General features: G+C 56.0%; 1 protein-coding gene across 2 annotated transcripts in view; it reads right to left on the bottom strand.

Annotated features, from left to right (window-relative positions):
- SLIT1 (slit guidance ligand 1) overlaps nucleotides 1–14829 on the bottom strand; it is a 122631-nt gene that overhangs the window by 28340 nt on the left and 79462 nt on the right. For both annotated transcript variants that reach the window (XM_040992382.1, XM_040992383.1), the window contains exons 5-18: nucleotides 13732–13803; nucleotides 12560–12631; nucleotides 12182–12253; nucleotides 11721–11884; nucleotides 10656–10803; nucleotides 10225–10296; nucleotides 9951–10022; nucleotides 9104–9175; nucleotides 8342–8485; nucleotides 4018–4181; nucleotides 3411–3434; nucleotides 3145–3289; nucleotides 2618–2692; nucleotides 2300–2443 (exon numbers count right to left, since the gene is read on the bottom strand). In XM_040992382.1, the coding sequence (XP_040848316.1) occupies nucleotides 2300–2443; nucleotides 2618–2692; nucleotides 3145–3289; nucleotides 3411–3434; nucleotides 4018–4181; nucleotides 8342–8485; nucleotides 9104–9175; nucleotides 9951–10022; nucleotides 10225–10296; nucleotides 10656–10803; nucleotides 11721–11884; nucleotides 12182–12253; nucleotides 12560–12631; nucleotides 13732–13803 (1440 nt within the window). The remainder of the gene's footprint in view (nucleotides 1–2299; nucleotides 2444–2617; nucleotides 2693–3144; nucleotides 3290–3410; nucleotides 3435–4017; nucleotides 4182–8341; nucleotides 8486–9103; nucleotides 9176–9950; nucleotides 10023–10224; nucleotides 10297–10655; nucleotides 10804–11720; nucleotides 11885–12181; nucleotides 12254–12559; nucleotides 12632–13731; nucleotides 13804–14829) is intronic.

The following is a 14829-nucleotide window of genomic DNA, read 5'->3' as shown; positions in this document are numbered from 1 at the left end:
GGTGCCCAGGAGATGTTCCCCAACCCTCAGCTAGGCCATGTCGCCCTCCAGCCTCAAGCCTGCCGTTGGCGCCCAGGTCTCACACAGAATCACGTCCACAGTCTGCACCATGGCTTGCAGCTGCAGCTGTGAGAGATTCAGCCCCCTTCAGCCTGCCTGCCCCAGCTACAGGGCCTTCCCTCTGCGTCACTACTGAATGGCCACTGGCTGTCCTCTAAAATCCTGTTCAGTTCCTCTCCCCCAAAAGCTAAAGCCAAATCCAACACACAGGGCAGCTCTGGAGGGAAATACATGCGGTTGGTGAGCACACAGCATGTTCCTGCTCACTAGCAATCAGGCACATATAAGTAATGTTGAATTTTTGCTCGCCAAAACACAGTGATGATGGTAACAGTCACATCAGGGTTGGCACACGTGTGGGTGGATGAGTGCCTCCACACAGCCTGGGGCACCAGGCACCCAAGTCCCTAAAATGGTGCTGAAGCTGCCATCCACTGCTCTACCCTGAGGTTCAGCGTGAGGGAACACCGTGGGTGTGCACAGCATGCTTCAAACACAACTCAGTTTCTCGTAACTATGTAGCAGTCATTGAAAAGGGGGTGAAGCACGGCAGTATGACATGGAAAGGTATTCACATGATGTTGACAGGTTACTAAGCACAGTTTGTTAAAGGACCCCACTAAAATAAACTCGTATTTCACCTATGGGAGACAATTCCTGTCACTCTTAAGAACAGTGGTAATAATAGATGAGGGGTGGGAGTAAACTTTCACAGGAGGTAGATAGTATTTTGGGGTGGTGAGATTCCGGGGGAAAATCCCTTCAAGGGTACTTATTTGCGAGGCAGGCAGAACACCCATCTGCTGACTCGCTCCTTACATGCCTGCTGTTGCTGGGACTGTCTGGGCCCAAGGCAGGAGCTGGGTGCTCCATCAGCACTCCCACGCTGGAGGAGGAACCTGCACACGTGAGCCCTCCCTCACTGCTGCCCCCAGGGTCTGCACTGGCAGGAACCTGGGATCAGGAGCCAGAACCAAACGGTCCGGCATGAGCTGTAGGCTGCTCTCTGGCTGCCCACCTGCCCAGGGACGGGGTTTAGGACATGGACTGCAGTGATGATCTCATAGAGGCAAGAGGTCTTCAAAAAGTTCACGAGAAAAGCAGATATGAAAAATTATATATGAATTTCAATTTTTTGCACCAAAATTAACATTTAAAAAAAAATATTGATTGACTTCCTTGAAAGGCAGAGTGACATAAAGGTAGCTTGATCTAACTTCCTTTTGCTCCCTAAATGGTTGCAAAAGCCAGGACTGGGCCAGGCTGAAGCCAGGAGCCAGGAATTCCATCCTGACCTGTCACACTGGTGGAGGGAGCCCAAGCACTTGGGCCCTCTCCCTCTGTCTTCCTAGCTAAGAAGCTAGACTAGGTAAGAAGCTAGACTGGAAGTATAGCAGCTGGAACTCAGTGTCTGCGTTGCACAGTGGCTGAACCTGCTTAACTTAACTTTGGATTTCATTTCCCTCACACCTTTGAGGCACCCTGATATGTGCAGGTACACAGATCCATGCATCTGTGTATTCACCACACCAGCCAAACTCCACCGAGGTCAGCTCACACATTCGTGTGTCTGCCTCGGCTTCAATGGCCTGTGCTCAGAAAGCAAATCTACACCCTGCCGCAGTGCTAGCATTTCATCCCAGGCAGGGGCTTGTGAGAGCAGCAGTGGCTGCCACCCACGAGCAGCTACTTAGATTTTAAACAATCAAATGGCTCCTGGATTGGGCTGCATGGACACAGGACATCCCCACTGCCACAGGAGTCCCATGGTACAGAGGGAAACTTATCCAGCAAAAGCCAAAGCCCACAGGTTCACGGGAGGAGCAGCTCCATGTGGACACGACAAGGGGGCCCTGTAATATTCAAGAAGGTCTCTCTGGACTCCTGGTGGCTGCTAGCAGGGCTCTGACCTGTGATGCCCACAGGCCCAGGAATGGAGCAACATCCTGCTGCCCCATCTACGTCCACTGAGTCATAGCAGAAGTCATGCAATCCCTCCTGTGGCAGTCATGCCAGATACTCCTGGGACCCCAGACTCCAAGCCCCTGAGGGGCTTGACATAGGACCCCAGGACCCTGGCACAAAAGAAGAGGTCTCACCCCAGAGTTCCCATCACCAGCAGGGTCCTCTGGTACCCCATCCTCCTGCCTCCTGGGGCTGAGGAGGGGTCTCCCCTGAATGTACCCCCCATCACCAAGGTCTGGCTTGGCCCTCCTTGGAGCCCCCCCCCCACACTCACAGGGTCCTCAGGCCATCCAGCCCCCGGAACATGCCGCTGCGGATGGACTCCAGCTGGTTGGCGGTCAGGTGCAACTCGCTCACGGAGGCTGCACCCTCAAAGGCCCCATCTTCAATCTCTGACACCTTGTTGTTGCTCAGGTTGCTGGGAGAAGCATGGGGTGGGATGATGAATGGTCCACATAAGGGCTCAAGCACCTCCCTTCCTTCACCCAAGCCCCACCTGGGAGCCCTGTCCCCCATCCAAAGCCCACAGGGAGACCCTTCTCCTTCTCAGCCAGGGGCCTGCAGGGCACCTGCCCGCCAGCCAGTAGCTCACATTTTCTTCAGATGTGCAAGTTTCTTGAACATCCCAGTGGCCTCGATGATGGAGATCTCATTGTTGTTCAATCGCCTGTCAGAGGCAAGGAGAACGGAGATTTGTACACACCATGCTTCCCAAACACTTGGGAATCTTGGAAAAGTTTAGCTGGCAAATTACTCCCACTTTCAAGCCAGTGACTGTGATCTTACACCAAGAATATACCCGCGCCTAAGAGGCAGCTGCACTCAGGTGTCTGTACCTCCACAAGTACAGTGCACAAAGTTCTGGTTTAGAGCTGATTAAAAAAGAAGAAGAATAAAGGAGTCTGGAATCATGTCCTCCACAGAGGACAAAACCTGGGTGCTGACCCGTCCTAGGTGCCAGGCCTGGAGGCAGAGGTCAGGGATGGGGTGGGGCTACTTTCTGCTAAGGTCAGCACTGGCACACCTCAGCCATGGGTCTCAGGGCTTTTCCAAACATGGCAGAGGGAAGCCCAGAGCAGGCCAGAAAGGACAGTGGGAGCTGGGAACCAGGATGCTCACAGCTCGGCTGTGGACTGCGGGGTGCGCTCGGGGATCTTGGTCAGCTTCAGGCTGGCACACTCCACTACGCCAGCCTCGCAGCGGCACTTGTGGGGACAGACAACATCACTGCCGCACTCACTGTTGAGTTGATAATCCTCGGTGCCTGCAGGAGACACAGGGGCTGAGGGATCGGGGCAGCCAGGGTCTCCCGGACACCAGCCTGCTGCTGCCCACTGCCACCATGCCCCTGCTCCACTCCAGGCTGGTCTTGCCCCCTTTCCTACCTGGAATGAAGTACTGTTCTTTGGCTGAAGAGAGAAGGAGAGATGCGGTGATATGGGGAGCAGCCAGGGTTTCCAGCCCACTTTTGCCAGGGGCCCCACCTCCCACAGCCCATCTGCCCAACCCCAGGAAGCAGAGAACCTTACTACAGGGCACCCCTGTTCCCTGCTCAGGCCAACCCCAGGACAGGACCATGTGCAAACCAACCTCTTGCTAGGAGCATCACAGCCAGCAGCTTGTCACTGGCATCTATGCAAGTTGGGGCCTTTCAAATGGGGTGGGATGAAAGTGGTACCAGATCCCCACCAGGCTCTGGCCTCAGAAGCCTCAACCAGGGGTCAAGTGCACTGCAGCCCAGAGGCCACTTCTGCCATCCTAAAGCTTGGAGGAGGTGCCCTTCTCACCCAGGAAACTACCTTGGCCTCCCCAGGGTGTTCCAAGGCCTCCAAGTCAAGGACTTTGGTTCTCCCTTTGGAACCTTCCACAAGCCCCAGAAATGAGGGGTGGAATCCTCTCCAGCACAGGACTTTCCTGGCAGCCACTCAGAAGCCATCCCTGATCACTGAGTAGAGAGGCCACCAGAAGGCATGTGGGCAGGCAGCTGGCTACCTGAACAGCGAAACTTCTTGCTCTTGATCTGCCCGATGCGCTTGTTGGCGAGGCGCCGGGGACTGGCGCAGCGGGCCCCGCTTGTCTCAATGGGGTTGGTGCGCAGGAAGTCTGCCAGCCACTTGAGATTACAGTCGCAGATGAAGGGGTTCTGGGCCAGGTGCCTGTCCAGAGAGGCAGGTGGAGCCATCAGAGACCAGGGATGCAGACCAGAGCTGGCCTTGGGAGACAGGGAGCTGGGACAGCCAGTGTAAACTTTTCCACCCACAGGGATGTCCCACCAGTGCCACTCAGGGGCAGGGCTCTGCAGCCTGGCCTTTGCAGACACTCGAGCCCCCTCTGTTCCCTCATCTGCCCCTCCAAACCTCACTATGTCCCTTGTGCTGCCTGAGTGAAGGGAGGAGGTGCCTAGAGGCTGGCAATAGCATCCCCATCCCTTCACAGGCAAAAATGACAGGGCCAGGAGAGGGTGGCAGCAAGCCAGGCCATCAGTGGCCAAACCTCGGGCTTTGGGCTTCCCCAATGGCCATGGCTTTGGTTTGTTTCCCTTTATGTGGCAGCCCATCTCCCACTACTCCCAAGAAGGGGATCAGGGCCAGGGAACAGGGCTGCACATAGAAGTCAACATTCCCACCCCTCCCTCTCACAGGTCTGTCTCTCCTTGACCATTTTACAGGCAGCCCTGGGTCCCATTCCTCGATTCCATCTGTGACTCCAGTTTCCTGCCAGTACAGATGCTGGGAGGCTCCCAAGGTGGTTCGAGTAGCTGCATCCCAGCTGCCCAGGTGAGTTCCTGACCCCGGGCTCCTGGGCTGCTGTGGACACTGGGAGAGTGAGCCAGCAGGTGGGAGTTCTCTGTCTCTTCTTTATCACTCTGCCTTTCAAACAAGTATCGGCAAACGGCAAACCTCTCTATAGATCTACTTCCTAGCTCTATAATAAAAATTAAGGAAGAAAACCTAATGCACCAATTCTACCCCTACCAAAATGGCCTCAAGTCAAAGCAACAAAAAAGGGGCAGGCATTGTGGCATAGTGGGCTAAGCCACTGCTCAGGACAATAGCATACCAGCACAGAGGACCTAGGGTTGAGTCCTGGCTCCACTTCCAATCAGCACCCTACAAATGCGGGCAGCAGGTGATGGCTCAAATGCAGGGATCCTTGCAGATCACCGTGGGGACCTGGCTGAAGCTCCTGGTTCCTGGTTCCTGCCTGGCCCAGCCCTCACTGTTGCGGGTATTTTAGGGAGAGAACCAGCAGATGAAATCTGTAACCTGTATCTCTAGCTCTTTATAACCTTGCCTTATAAATATTTTTTTTTTAAAAAAAAGGATATCTGGCAACAGCTTGGATTTGCATTTCTTTTTCTCTTGTTCCAAATTAGCTTTGGATCTGTAACAGGCATCCCTCAGGCTCTGTAACAGGTGTCCCTCAGGCTCTGTTTTGTGCCAGCCCCTCAGCCCTGAGGGCCGGTCTTACAAAGAAGAAACAGCCGAGGGCCAACCTCAGACTTATCAGGGGTGGCCAAGCAGTGGCTGAAAGCACAGCCCTATTCCAGGGGGTGCTCTGCCACCATAGGAAAGCCACGCAACTGCCATTTGCATCTGTTCCCTTATGAGTGATCCCTAGGATGAGAGAGCTGACCGCCCAAGGGCCGTGGAGGTGCCGAGTCAGATGACATACATCAGGAACAGGGGCTCCTCACCCCTCCCCAGTGCTAAGGCTTACAGATGTCAGACCCTAGCCATGCCACCTGTCAGGCTGACTACAGCTGCCTAAGCCCACCCACCTCGCCTGAGTCTTCCTGCTACTTCTCATTATAAACCCTTGGCAAGCTTTCCCTGTGGGGTTCCATCTTCTTGCTCCCCATCCTCAGCTGCAAGTTAATCAGCAGGAGCGAGGCTGCAGGCATACACGTGGGGCTCTAATGAGTGTGCTTGTGTGGCCCACATCCTGCTGCATGCAGGGCCCCAGGGACCAGGAGCTATTTCTATTACACCTGCAGGCACCTGTTGCACATCCCACACAAGTGTCATTTGATGAGGAATGCTGCCCAGCAGACAGTAGCAGGGATGCCAGTGGCATTAATGCCAGATGTACATGAGTGGCCAGCAAACTGCAGCTCAGGAGTAGAGACATGAAGCAGAGCAGTGGCTCTGTTTAAACATGGAGCAGGTGGACAGATTCCTCACATGGGAGCATCCCAGCTACAAGAGGAGGGCTTCTTTCTGAAGCAAAGGGCAGCAGCGCCATCAGCTGCAGGTGCAGTGTGAGACTCCACTGTCACACCACAGGGCCTATGCTACATCACATGATCAGAGTACGGAGCCAAAGGCTGCTTGTTTTCGCTATAATTTTTATTTACTTCCAAGATGGAGAGACAGAGAAGCAGCACAATGAGAAAGATCTCACAACTGTTGATTCATTCCCCAAATATCCACAACATCTGGGGAGGGGGTCAGGCTGAAGACGGGGCAGGTGATTCAGTCTGGGTCTCCCACCTGAGTGACCATCACTGCTGCCCCTAACAAGGCACATTCACAGGCAGCTGGGACTTGAACCCAGGCACTCTGACATGGGATGTGGGAATCTTAGCCGCAGCACCAAACTCCGGTCCCAACAGCTTTTTATCACAAGAAGGGAGAGGCCTTGGGCCTAATGTAGCTCCCAAAGCAAGGATACAGTTCCACCAACTTGTCAAAATCATCTATCCAACCATCTATCCATCTACTCATTGAATCAACTAACCAGTCGATTAGTCCTGAAGCCGACCAACTCCTAGATCGAATTTTTGGTCTATCAGGACACAGAGGCACAAGAGCATGTGAAAGGGGGGTGAGTCAGGCAAGCCCAGACTGCAGGGAACCACTCAAGTAGGCCAGGAAGCAACATCTTATAAAAAAGGATGTGGGGAAAGGGGATGGTGAGTACAGCTGGACATCAGTAATAGGGTAGGCACTATGGCGCGATAGGCTAAGCCTCGAGCACCCAAAGGGGTTCTGATTCATGCCCCGGCTGCTCCACTTCTGATCCAGCTCCCATTCATGGCCTGGGAAAGAGGAGAGTTTGGCCCAAAGTTTTGGGACTCTGCACCCACATGAGAGACCCAGAAGTTCCTGGCTCCTGACTTAAGGCTAGCCTAACCCTGACCATTATGCCATTTGGGGCATGAACCAGAGGGTGGAAGATTTCTCTCTCTCTCTCCTTCCATCTCACTGTAACTCTGATTTTCAAATACATACATCTTTTTTAAAAAAGTCCACAATGATGCAGGGGAGTTGTCTGCTGGTATCCATCAAGAACTATACTGCACAGGCCTTGATCCTGACTCAAACTATTAAAACTGTACAACTTGGAAATTGAAAAAATCAGCAGTTGTGTTTTGAGATGTAGTAAGGATCTGTGGTTGTGCTGCTAACACCTCCTTTTAGAGATCCATGTGAAGTCTGGACAGGTGACAAGTGGTGTCTGGGATTTGTTGTAGAATACTCTGAGAGGCATGGAAGAGAGGGGTCTTGGATGCAGTGGGCAAGCCAGAAGCTAAAGCTGGGGGCTTGCTGTGCCAGCACACAGAAGCCCGTAGCTCTCCACAACCAAAGAGCACAATTATATGAGTTATTATTCTCTGGCTTTTAACTCAAAACCACCATTGCTATATTCTGATTTGGCCCGATCGATCCCAAGTGGTACTAGTATTTTTTATGATCTCTCAAGAGAGGACAAAATGCCGCCACTGAAGTGACCAATTATTGCATGCATCTTAGTTTCTGAGCTGTCCACATGAAAACAACAGGTGTCTTAGACTTCACAGCTAAATTATTACCATAGCTATTATTCCTACTGTTATTACTAGCTGAGCAAGCATTTTAGCACAAGCTATGTTCATACAAACATTCCCTTTAATCATACAGTAACGCCAATAATGCCACGAAGATGGCCCAGGGCTGCCTAGCCAACACGAGGCAGGGCTGGGATTTGAACCCAAGATTGCATAGCCTTGAGTCTGTAACTTTACTCTGTAAGAGATCCCTAGTGGCAGAGTAGCTGCCTGGACCAGGGCCACTGTCCCCTCCCCTGCTGGACCAGGTATGGGGAACCCTTTTTCTGCCAATGGCCAGTTGGTTATTTATTTACTTAGAAATTAGCCAGCTGCAGATATATTATTGTGTCTTGAGTCCTGCCTGCGGTTGCCTTGGTAGGGCCACCCAAGATGATGACATGGGTCTTCCATGACCCATGGACTGGACGTTTCCCACCCTGCAGGCCACCTGCTAGAGCCTTCCCACTTAGAGGCTTGCAAGGAGGCCAGTAAGGGGCCACTCACAGCGTCTGGATGGCCCGCAGTGAGGCGAAGGTACCCTTGGCAAGACTCTGGATCTTATTGTCGTACAGGGAGAGCAGTGACAGGCTCTGCAGGTCCTGGAAGGCATCGGGCCGGATGCAGTTGATCTTGTTGGCATTCAAGAGGCTGCAGACAGAGCCAGGGCAGGGCAGTGAGGGCACAGCCACAGGGCTGGGCTCCCTCCCAGGCCGGGGCATGCTCAGCACAGCCCAGGGAGCAGGCCAGGGGCATGGCCCTCTGTCACCCACTTCTGGGGACTCCAACAGCCTGTTCTGCACATAAGGACATCAGTCCATCTTCTGTCCTTTAGGGAGCTGTGGGGTCCAAGAGGGCAAAGCACAGAGCAAAGCTACTTCCAAAGGCATTTCTGGGGTCTCTCCTCATTCCCAGGGTTCCATGAGGTTCCCCAGGAGGCAGAAATGCAACAGTGCGGTTAACCCCCCTGGGGTGCCCTGGGGGTCATGGTCTGCATGCTCCCACTTTGTAGAGGTGAAAGGAAGCAAGTGTGCATGTCCCCTGCCACACCCCCCCACACACTGCCCCACTTCCCAGGGGCCTGTCCCCAGCTCTGAGCTCTGCAGAACCTGTAGCCTGCCAGCCCTTCCAGCCCTGTCTTCCTCCCTTACTCCTAGCCTCAAATGAGTCCATACCCCAGGGAGGCATGGGCAGGTGGGCCAGAGGAATGCTGCTTCCTCCATGGGTTCCCCCCTCTCCCTTCACAGACACCCACAGACAGGCCCTTACAGGAGCTGGAGGGTGTACAGGCCTGCGAACACCCCACGGGGGAGGTCTGTGATCTTGTTCCCATAGAGGACCCTGGAGGAAAAACAATAGAGAGGGGGGAGGTGAGAGGCAAGCCATCAAGCCTGGCATCACTCCGCACGTGGCCTTGGCACCAGGCTCAACAGTCTTTGTATGTTTGTTACAGTGACGTGCCAGCAGATGGCAGTAGAGTATCTCCAGAAAGGGAGTCTGGCCTCCAGAAGGTACCCAGGTAGCCTGCCAGCTCTTGCAGAAGCCGGCTCCCTGGCCTGCACACCCCAATGCTGCTGCGGAAGCCTGCAGAGGGGACCTGGGGGAAACCTCAGGCCGGTAATCTGCTCCAGGAAGCAAAGCAGACTGCAGAAATGTGAAGGCCCCTGGGGCAGGACGAATTAGCCTAGGTCCAGAGAAATACAGGGGGAAAGAGAAGACCAGGCAGGGAATGCTCTCTCCTGAGAGAGGCCACACATAGAACATGCCGAGCTGCTGTCTTCCTGGACTGCTCCTGGGGAGGCAGCTCCCTTCAGCTGTACTTGCCCGGCCTCCCACCTGCATCAAACCCATGTCCTGTGCTGCCAGGGGGCGAGGTGGGGCTACTCACAAACCACAAACAGCCTCACCCAAGGTGCACACTCTCCACATGGGAGCACAGAGAGGAAGGGGCTTGGTGGACCCGGGGGTGTGAGGAAGGGTCACAGGGAAGCCCATGCTGCCCCATGCTTCAGTGATTGACAGATACCACCCTCACAGCCCCCCGCCCCACACCCAAAACAGACTGCAAAGGGCAAGATGGCAGGGCTGTGTGCCCCACCCAGGCGCTGCCACTCACAGTGAGTTCAGGGAGCGGAGGCCCTGGAAGGCGTCGGGCGCCATCTCTGCAATGTGATTGTTGCTCAGGTCTCTGTAAGAGAGCAGGTAGGGGATGGCTAGCTGCAGCAGGCCAAGGGCAGGCCAAGGGCAAGGCTTTGAACCCAAGGAAGCTGAAGGGCCATTGGTTTCATCCTGTCCATCACCCTGCTTGGCAAGTGTCCCATGCAGCCCCCAGCCCTCTCTGGCCCCAGGGGAGGCCTGGTTCTCCTGCCCAGGCGCCAGGGAGCACTCACATCCTTCGCAGCTTTCTGTAGGGAGAGAAGGCCCCCGGTGGGATGGACTTGATGCCATTGAGCTCCAGGCGGCTGTGAAGAGAAGGTACAGAGAAGCCCAGGGCCCAGGTCAGTGGAGCCCTCAGCCCCTCTCGCCTCTCCTGGAGGCTGAGGCCTGAGGCAGCTGCCACAGGGATGCACCATTAGCCCAGATCCCTGCAGCTGAGAGGGGCCCCAGAAGATGCTCAGTGTTCAGGGTTTAGAAGGCACACCCTGGGATGGGGAGGCAGAAAATGGACCACAAGGACCAGCCTAGGGCAGAATGATCACCCCAGCAACGGCATGCTGAATCTTTGCCGCTTGTTGCTGCCAGGCCAGGGACAAGCCCTGGGTGGCGCCTGCCCCAGCTCTTCCCTGAACCCCGCCCCCAGCACCTGCCCTGTTCTACTCACAGCTCCGTCATGGACTCGGGGAGGTTGGCAGGGATGGCGGTGAGGCCTTTGCCGCGGCAGTCCACAATGCCATTGCTGCAGGTGCACATGGCCGGGCAGGAGCCAGAGGAGAGGGTGCAGGCAGGCACACGTCCTGCCTCCCCCTGGCCTGTGGACACAGGGGGCTGTGATTTCAGAGTGTCCTGCACTGGCACTGCCCTCCATAGACAGAGACACAGGTGGAGACAAGGTACACGGGGCTGTTTCTCTGGGTGAGAATAAACCAGAAAATGGGAAAGAAGAGATGCTGGGCTCTCAGTGACTTTGCCTGTCTGGCACACAGCAGGTGATGGCCAGGCATTTGTTGAACTCGAATCTGAACTGAGCTGCACCAGAGCAGGGTTCATGGGCTAGGACATCAGCCCCTCAGTCCTCCAAGGCAAGTCTGAGGACTGCTCCTTCACTCAGCAACCCCCACCCTGTTCAACTGACCAATCGCACTGCAGATGCAGTGCCAAGCCCATGACCAGCATACAGACATGTGAGCCCACATGCCCACACAGCCTACACACTCTAGGGGATCTCATGTGTGGGGCAGAGAAGGCTCCATGGGCTCCACAGGGCAGCCCGTGAGGCTGGGCACAGACACCTGCCTGAAGCAGGGAGAGTGGGGCCAGGCAAGTCCAAGCCCCACCCCAGCACTTGCAGAGCTCTGGCTGTCATCTGGACCAGGAAGGGGCTGCAGGGGAAGTGAGTGATAGGTCAGGAGTGGCTCACAGGACCCCAACGGGCAGCAGAAGGGGCACAGGTTCCAGGGCCAAAGGTCAGAGGCCCTCCCATTCTGTTCCGTGAGTTGTTAAAGCACAGGGGTGAGTCAGGGAGGGGGCAAGCAGCCAGAAGCAAATGTGAGAGGCATTGGGTGAGAGTAAAAAGTCAGGGAATGGGAGAGAAGAGGCTAGGGGAGGGGAGCAGGCAGTGGGGGAAGGCAGGAGGGGATGGCTAGACCAGGGTTACTGCTAGTTGTGGTGGCCATGAGCAGGCAGGAGGCCAGGGGCCGCTGGGAGCCCAGCAGGGGCCCATATCCACCTGAGCAGCTGAATTCGCTCTTCTGGACCTCGGCCACGTTGAGGCCACGCAGGCTGGCAGGGCCGGCGCACTGGGTGAACAGTCCTATGCTGGGCCGCTGCCTCAGCCACTGAGAGAGCCAGGCCAAGTGGCAGTCACAGAACAGGTGGTTGGAGTGCAGGCGGCTGCAGGAGGAAAGAGACAGGGACCTCACTGCCCGCAAGGAGCTCACCCCCAGGTCAACAGAGGCAACCCAGCCACAGGCAGGAGGCCCAGCACTCCGGGCCACGCCCAGTCCCCCACCCCCCCAGCCCATGCTCCACGCACAGCTTCCCCTCCCTGCCCCTGTCCCCCTGAGATAGCCACTGCCCCAGGCCCCCTGACTCAAACCCTCCTGCAGCTTGCTTCTCATGTCCTTCTTCCCTCCCCGGGATACCCCAGGCAAGCGCCTCCACCCCTCCCCTGCTGCAAGGTGATCTCACAAGGTCCGCAGCTTGGGCATGTGGTTGAAGCTGGACACGGGGATGGTGGTGATGTTGTTGTTGTTCAGGGTCCTGGAAGAGGGGATGCAGGCAGGACTCCATGACCTGTGACCCTTCATCCTTGGAGGCAACTCGGCAGGGCAGGTCTCTGAGTCCGTGTCCTGTCCCAGAGCTACCCAGGCCACTGCCTAGGGGCTCCCTACGCCCCTCTGGGCTTTCCATGCCCTTTCTCTCACTCCCGCCCCTCCTCCAGGTACCTCAGGCTCTCTGGCCCTTCCCATCTTCCCTGCCCCTTTGGGCTCCCCATGCCTCTCCCCTTTCTTCTCCCTTTCCCTGTCATTCCCCTCCCCTCCCTCACCCCTCTCCTCTTTTACTTACAGCACCTCCAGCCCTCTGAGAGCCCGGAAGGCCCCTTCCTCAATGCAGCTGATCTGGTTCTTGTCCAGCTGTCTGTGAAGCAACAGAAGTTGGCAGAGGACACAGGGTAGTGCCTAGCACAGGATGTCCCAACGTGTTGACCCCAAATTCCGTTTAGGTAAAAGAGGCAGTCGGCCTTTCTGCTGCAGGTTAGCCCACCACTTGGGACCCATGCAGCTTGTGTCAAAGCTCTGGCTGCTCCACTTCCGATCCAGCGCCCTTCTAATGTGCCTGGGAGGCAGCAAAGCGTGGCTCATGTGCTCAGGACCCTGCAGCCATGTGCGAGCTCCTTACACTGCCCCCTCACTTAGGTACCCTTAATCTAGATGGAGATTTGTCCCAATCAGGAAAACAAAAGCTTACACTTGTTCCTGTCTTCAGAATGGAAATGAGAGAAGGCTAGAGTCCTCCAGGGAGCTTCACCTCCCCACCACCCTGGTGACCACCCAGAAAGTGCCAGCAGCTCGGAATGACAGTATATGACAAAGGAGAGGTGGCAGAGGGGCTTGCCAACAGCCTTCAGCCATAATGCCACAGAATAACATCCGAGTAAACGAAGGCTATGAGCAAGAACACGGTGGCTGATTACTGAAGTCTGCCACAGACACGGCAAAGGGGACGTGGCAAGCATGCCAGGTGTTTGCCATCCCAACTGTCCACAGGGAGGTGCTATGCCTGGGCCCAAAGTGAATGACAGTAATAAACCAACACATCTCAATGACACTTGACAAAGTATGTGTACTTGCACACGTCATTTAGACCTCAGGACAAGCCCACGGGAGAGACCCTATTACCCACATTCTCCAGGATGGTATGTCAAGGCTCAGTGAGGTGGACCAACCTGCAGCATACAACAGGTAACTGGAGAAAGCCCAGGGCCGCCCACTGTGCACCCCCACCCTGGGTCGTGACACTGGTCAGCCCAGACACCACTCCCACCCACCTGCTGTGCTCTCATGGTGGAAGGGGCTGCCTGCTCCCTCCAGAAGCCCACACTGGCACAGCCACTTCATAGTCTGGGTCAGCTCCTCAACCATGATTGGGATCACATGACACAGCGAGAGCCCCAAGGACACGGCCGAGGTGGTCCCAGAGCCCCTGCACCTCACTTTCCAACCCAGGACTATACTCACAGGTTCTTGAGGTCGGTGGCGCCCCGAAAAGCCTTCCTGGGGATGGACTGGATGGCATTCTCACTCAGATCCCTGGTGGGGCAAAGCCGGAGGAAAACAGCTCAGAAAGGGGATCCTGCCTGAGGCCAGGGTGGCATGGGAGGCTCGGGAGCAGGGATAGCAGAGGTCACCGTGCCAGCCTGGGCCCCCCCGCAATGCCGCCTGCCATTGGCTGGCAGCTGGCTGGGTTAGCATTTCCTGATGGGATGAAGAAATAAATGAGTGGGGCTGGCGTGGAGTGGGGACGCTGGGTCTTGGCCACCTCCTCTTCTTGGGGTAAAGGGGTTCCTGGGGACCCCAGGCAGCGATGCTCACCCAGAGTCTGGGGGTGAGGGAACATTGGTGGGACTGATGGACAAATGCCCCACTTCTTCCTGGCATGGGGTAGAGTAGCTGCTGTTCCAGGGGGACTTCATTGCTCCCCCTGCTCCCCACCTCCCAATTCATATCCTGTCTCCAGGGAGGGAGCACTGCAGGGTGTCCACAAACACCAGATGCTTCCACAACTTTCCTGAGAGGACTGGCCCTGCCATTGCCCCACCTCTCCACTCTCTCTCAGCTGTTTCCCTGGCAGCCACAGGGACCCACACACACCTCTCCCCTGGCTCCATTCTCAGGCTGGCACAGCCCCTCCTGCTAATCTCATGGGGCAAGAATGACAATAATTCTAATTCACAGAGATAGAAAAAGAGGCCCAGAGCAGTTAAAGGATTCCTTCTAGGTGCCCAGCCCGCAGGTGCCAGGGGCTCCAGAACTTGATCAGGCCCTTTGCATTGGCTGGCAGCTGGCCTGGGGGGCCAAGGCAGGAGCCCAGGTGCCCAGGTCCAGTGCATTGGCTAGCCTGGGGGTTCAGGTGACCAAGTCAGAAGCCTAGGTACTCAGCAGCTGCCCTGAGGCTGGGCAGGGTAGGGACCTGTGCCACCCACCCCAGAGCCTGGCTCAGACATGCTGTCCAGCCCAGACCGACTGGCCCGACCCGGGAGCCCTGTACCTCATTGGGCCCCAGAGTAGCCCTTATGCTTCCTCCCCAGTACCATGTGCCCTGGGCCAAGGAGATGA

This window comes from Ochotona curzoniae, unplaced genomic scaffold, assembly GCF_017591425.1.
Source record: "Ochotona curzoniae isolate NIBS_2020 unplaced genomic scaffold, NIBS_Ocur_1.0 contig_66, whole genome shotgun sequence".
Lineage (NCBI taxonomy): Eukaryota > Metazoa > Chordata > Mammalia > Lagomorpha > Ochotonidae > Ochotona > Ochotona curzoniae.
Note: the sequence above shows the minus strand (reverse complement) of the source record. Positions and strands in the feature narration are given on the sequence as shown.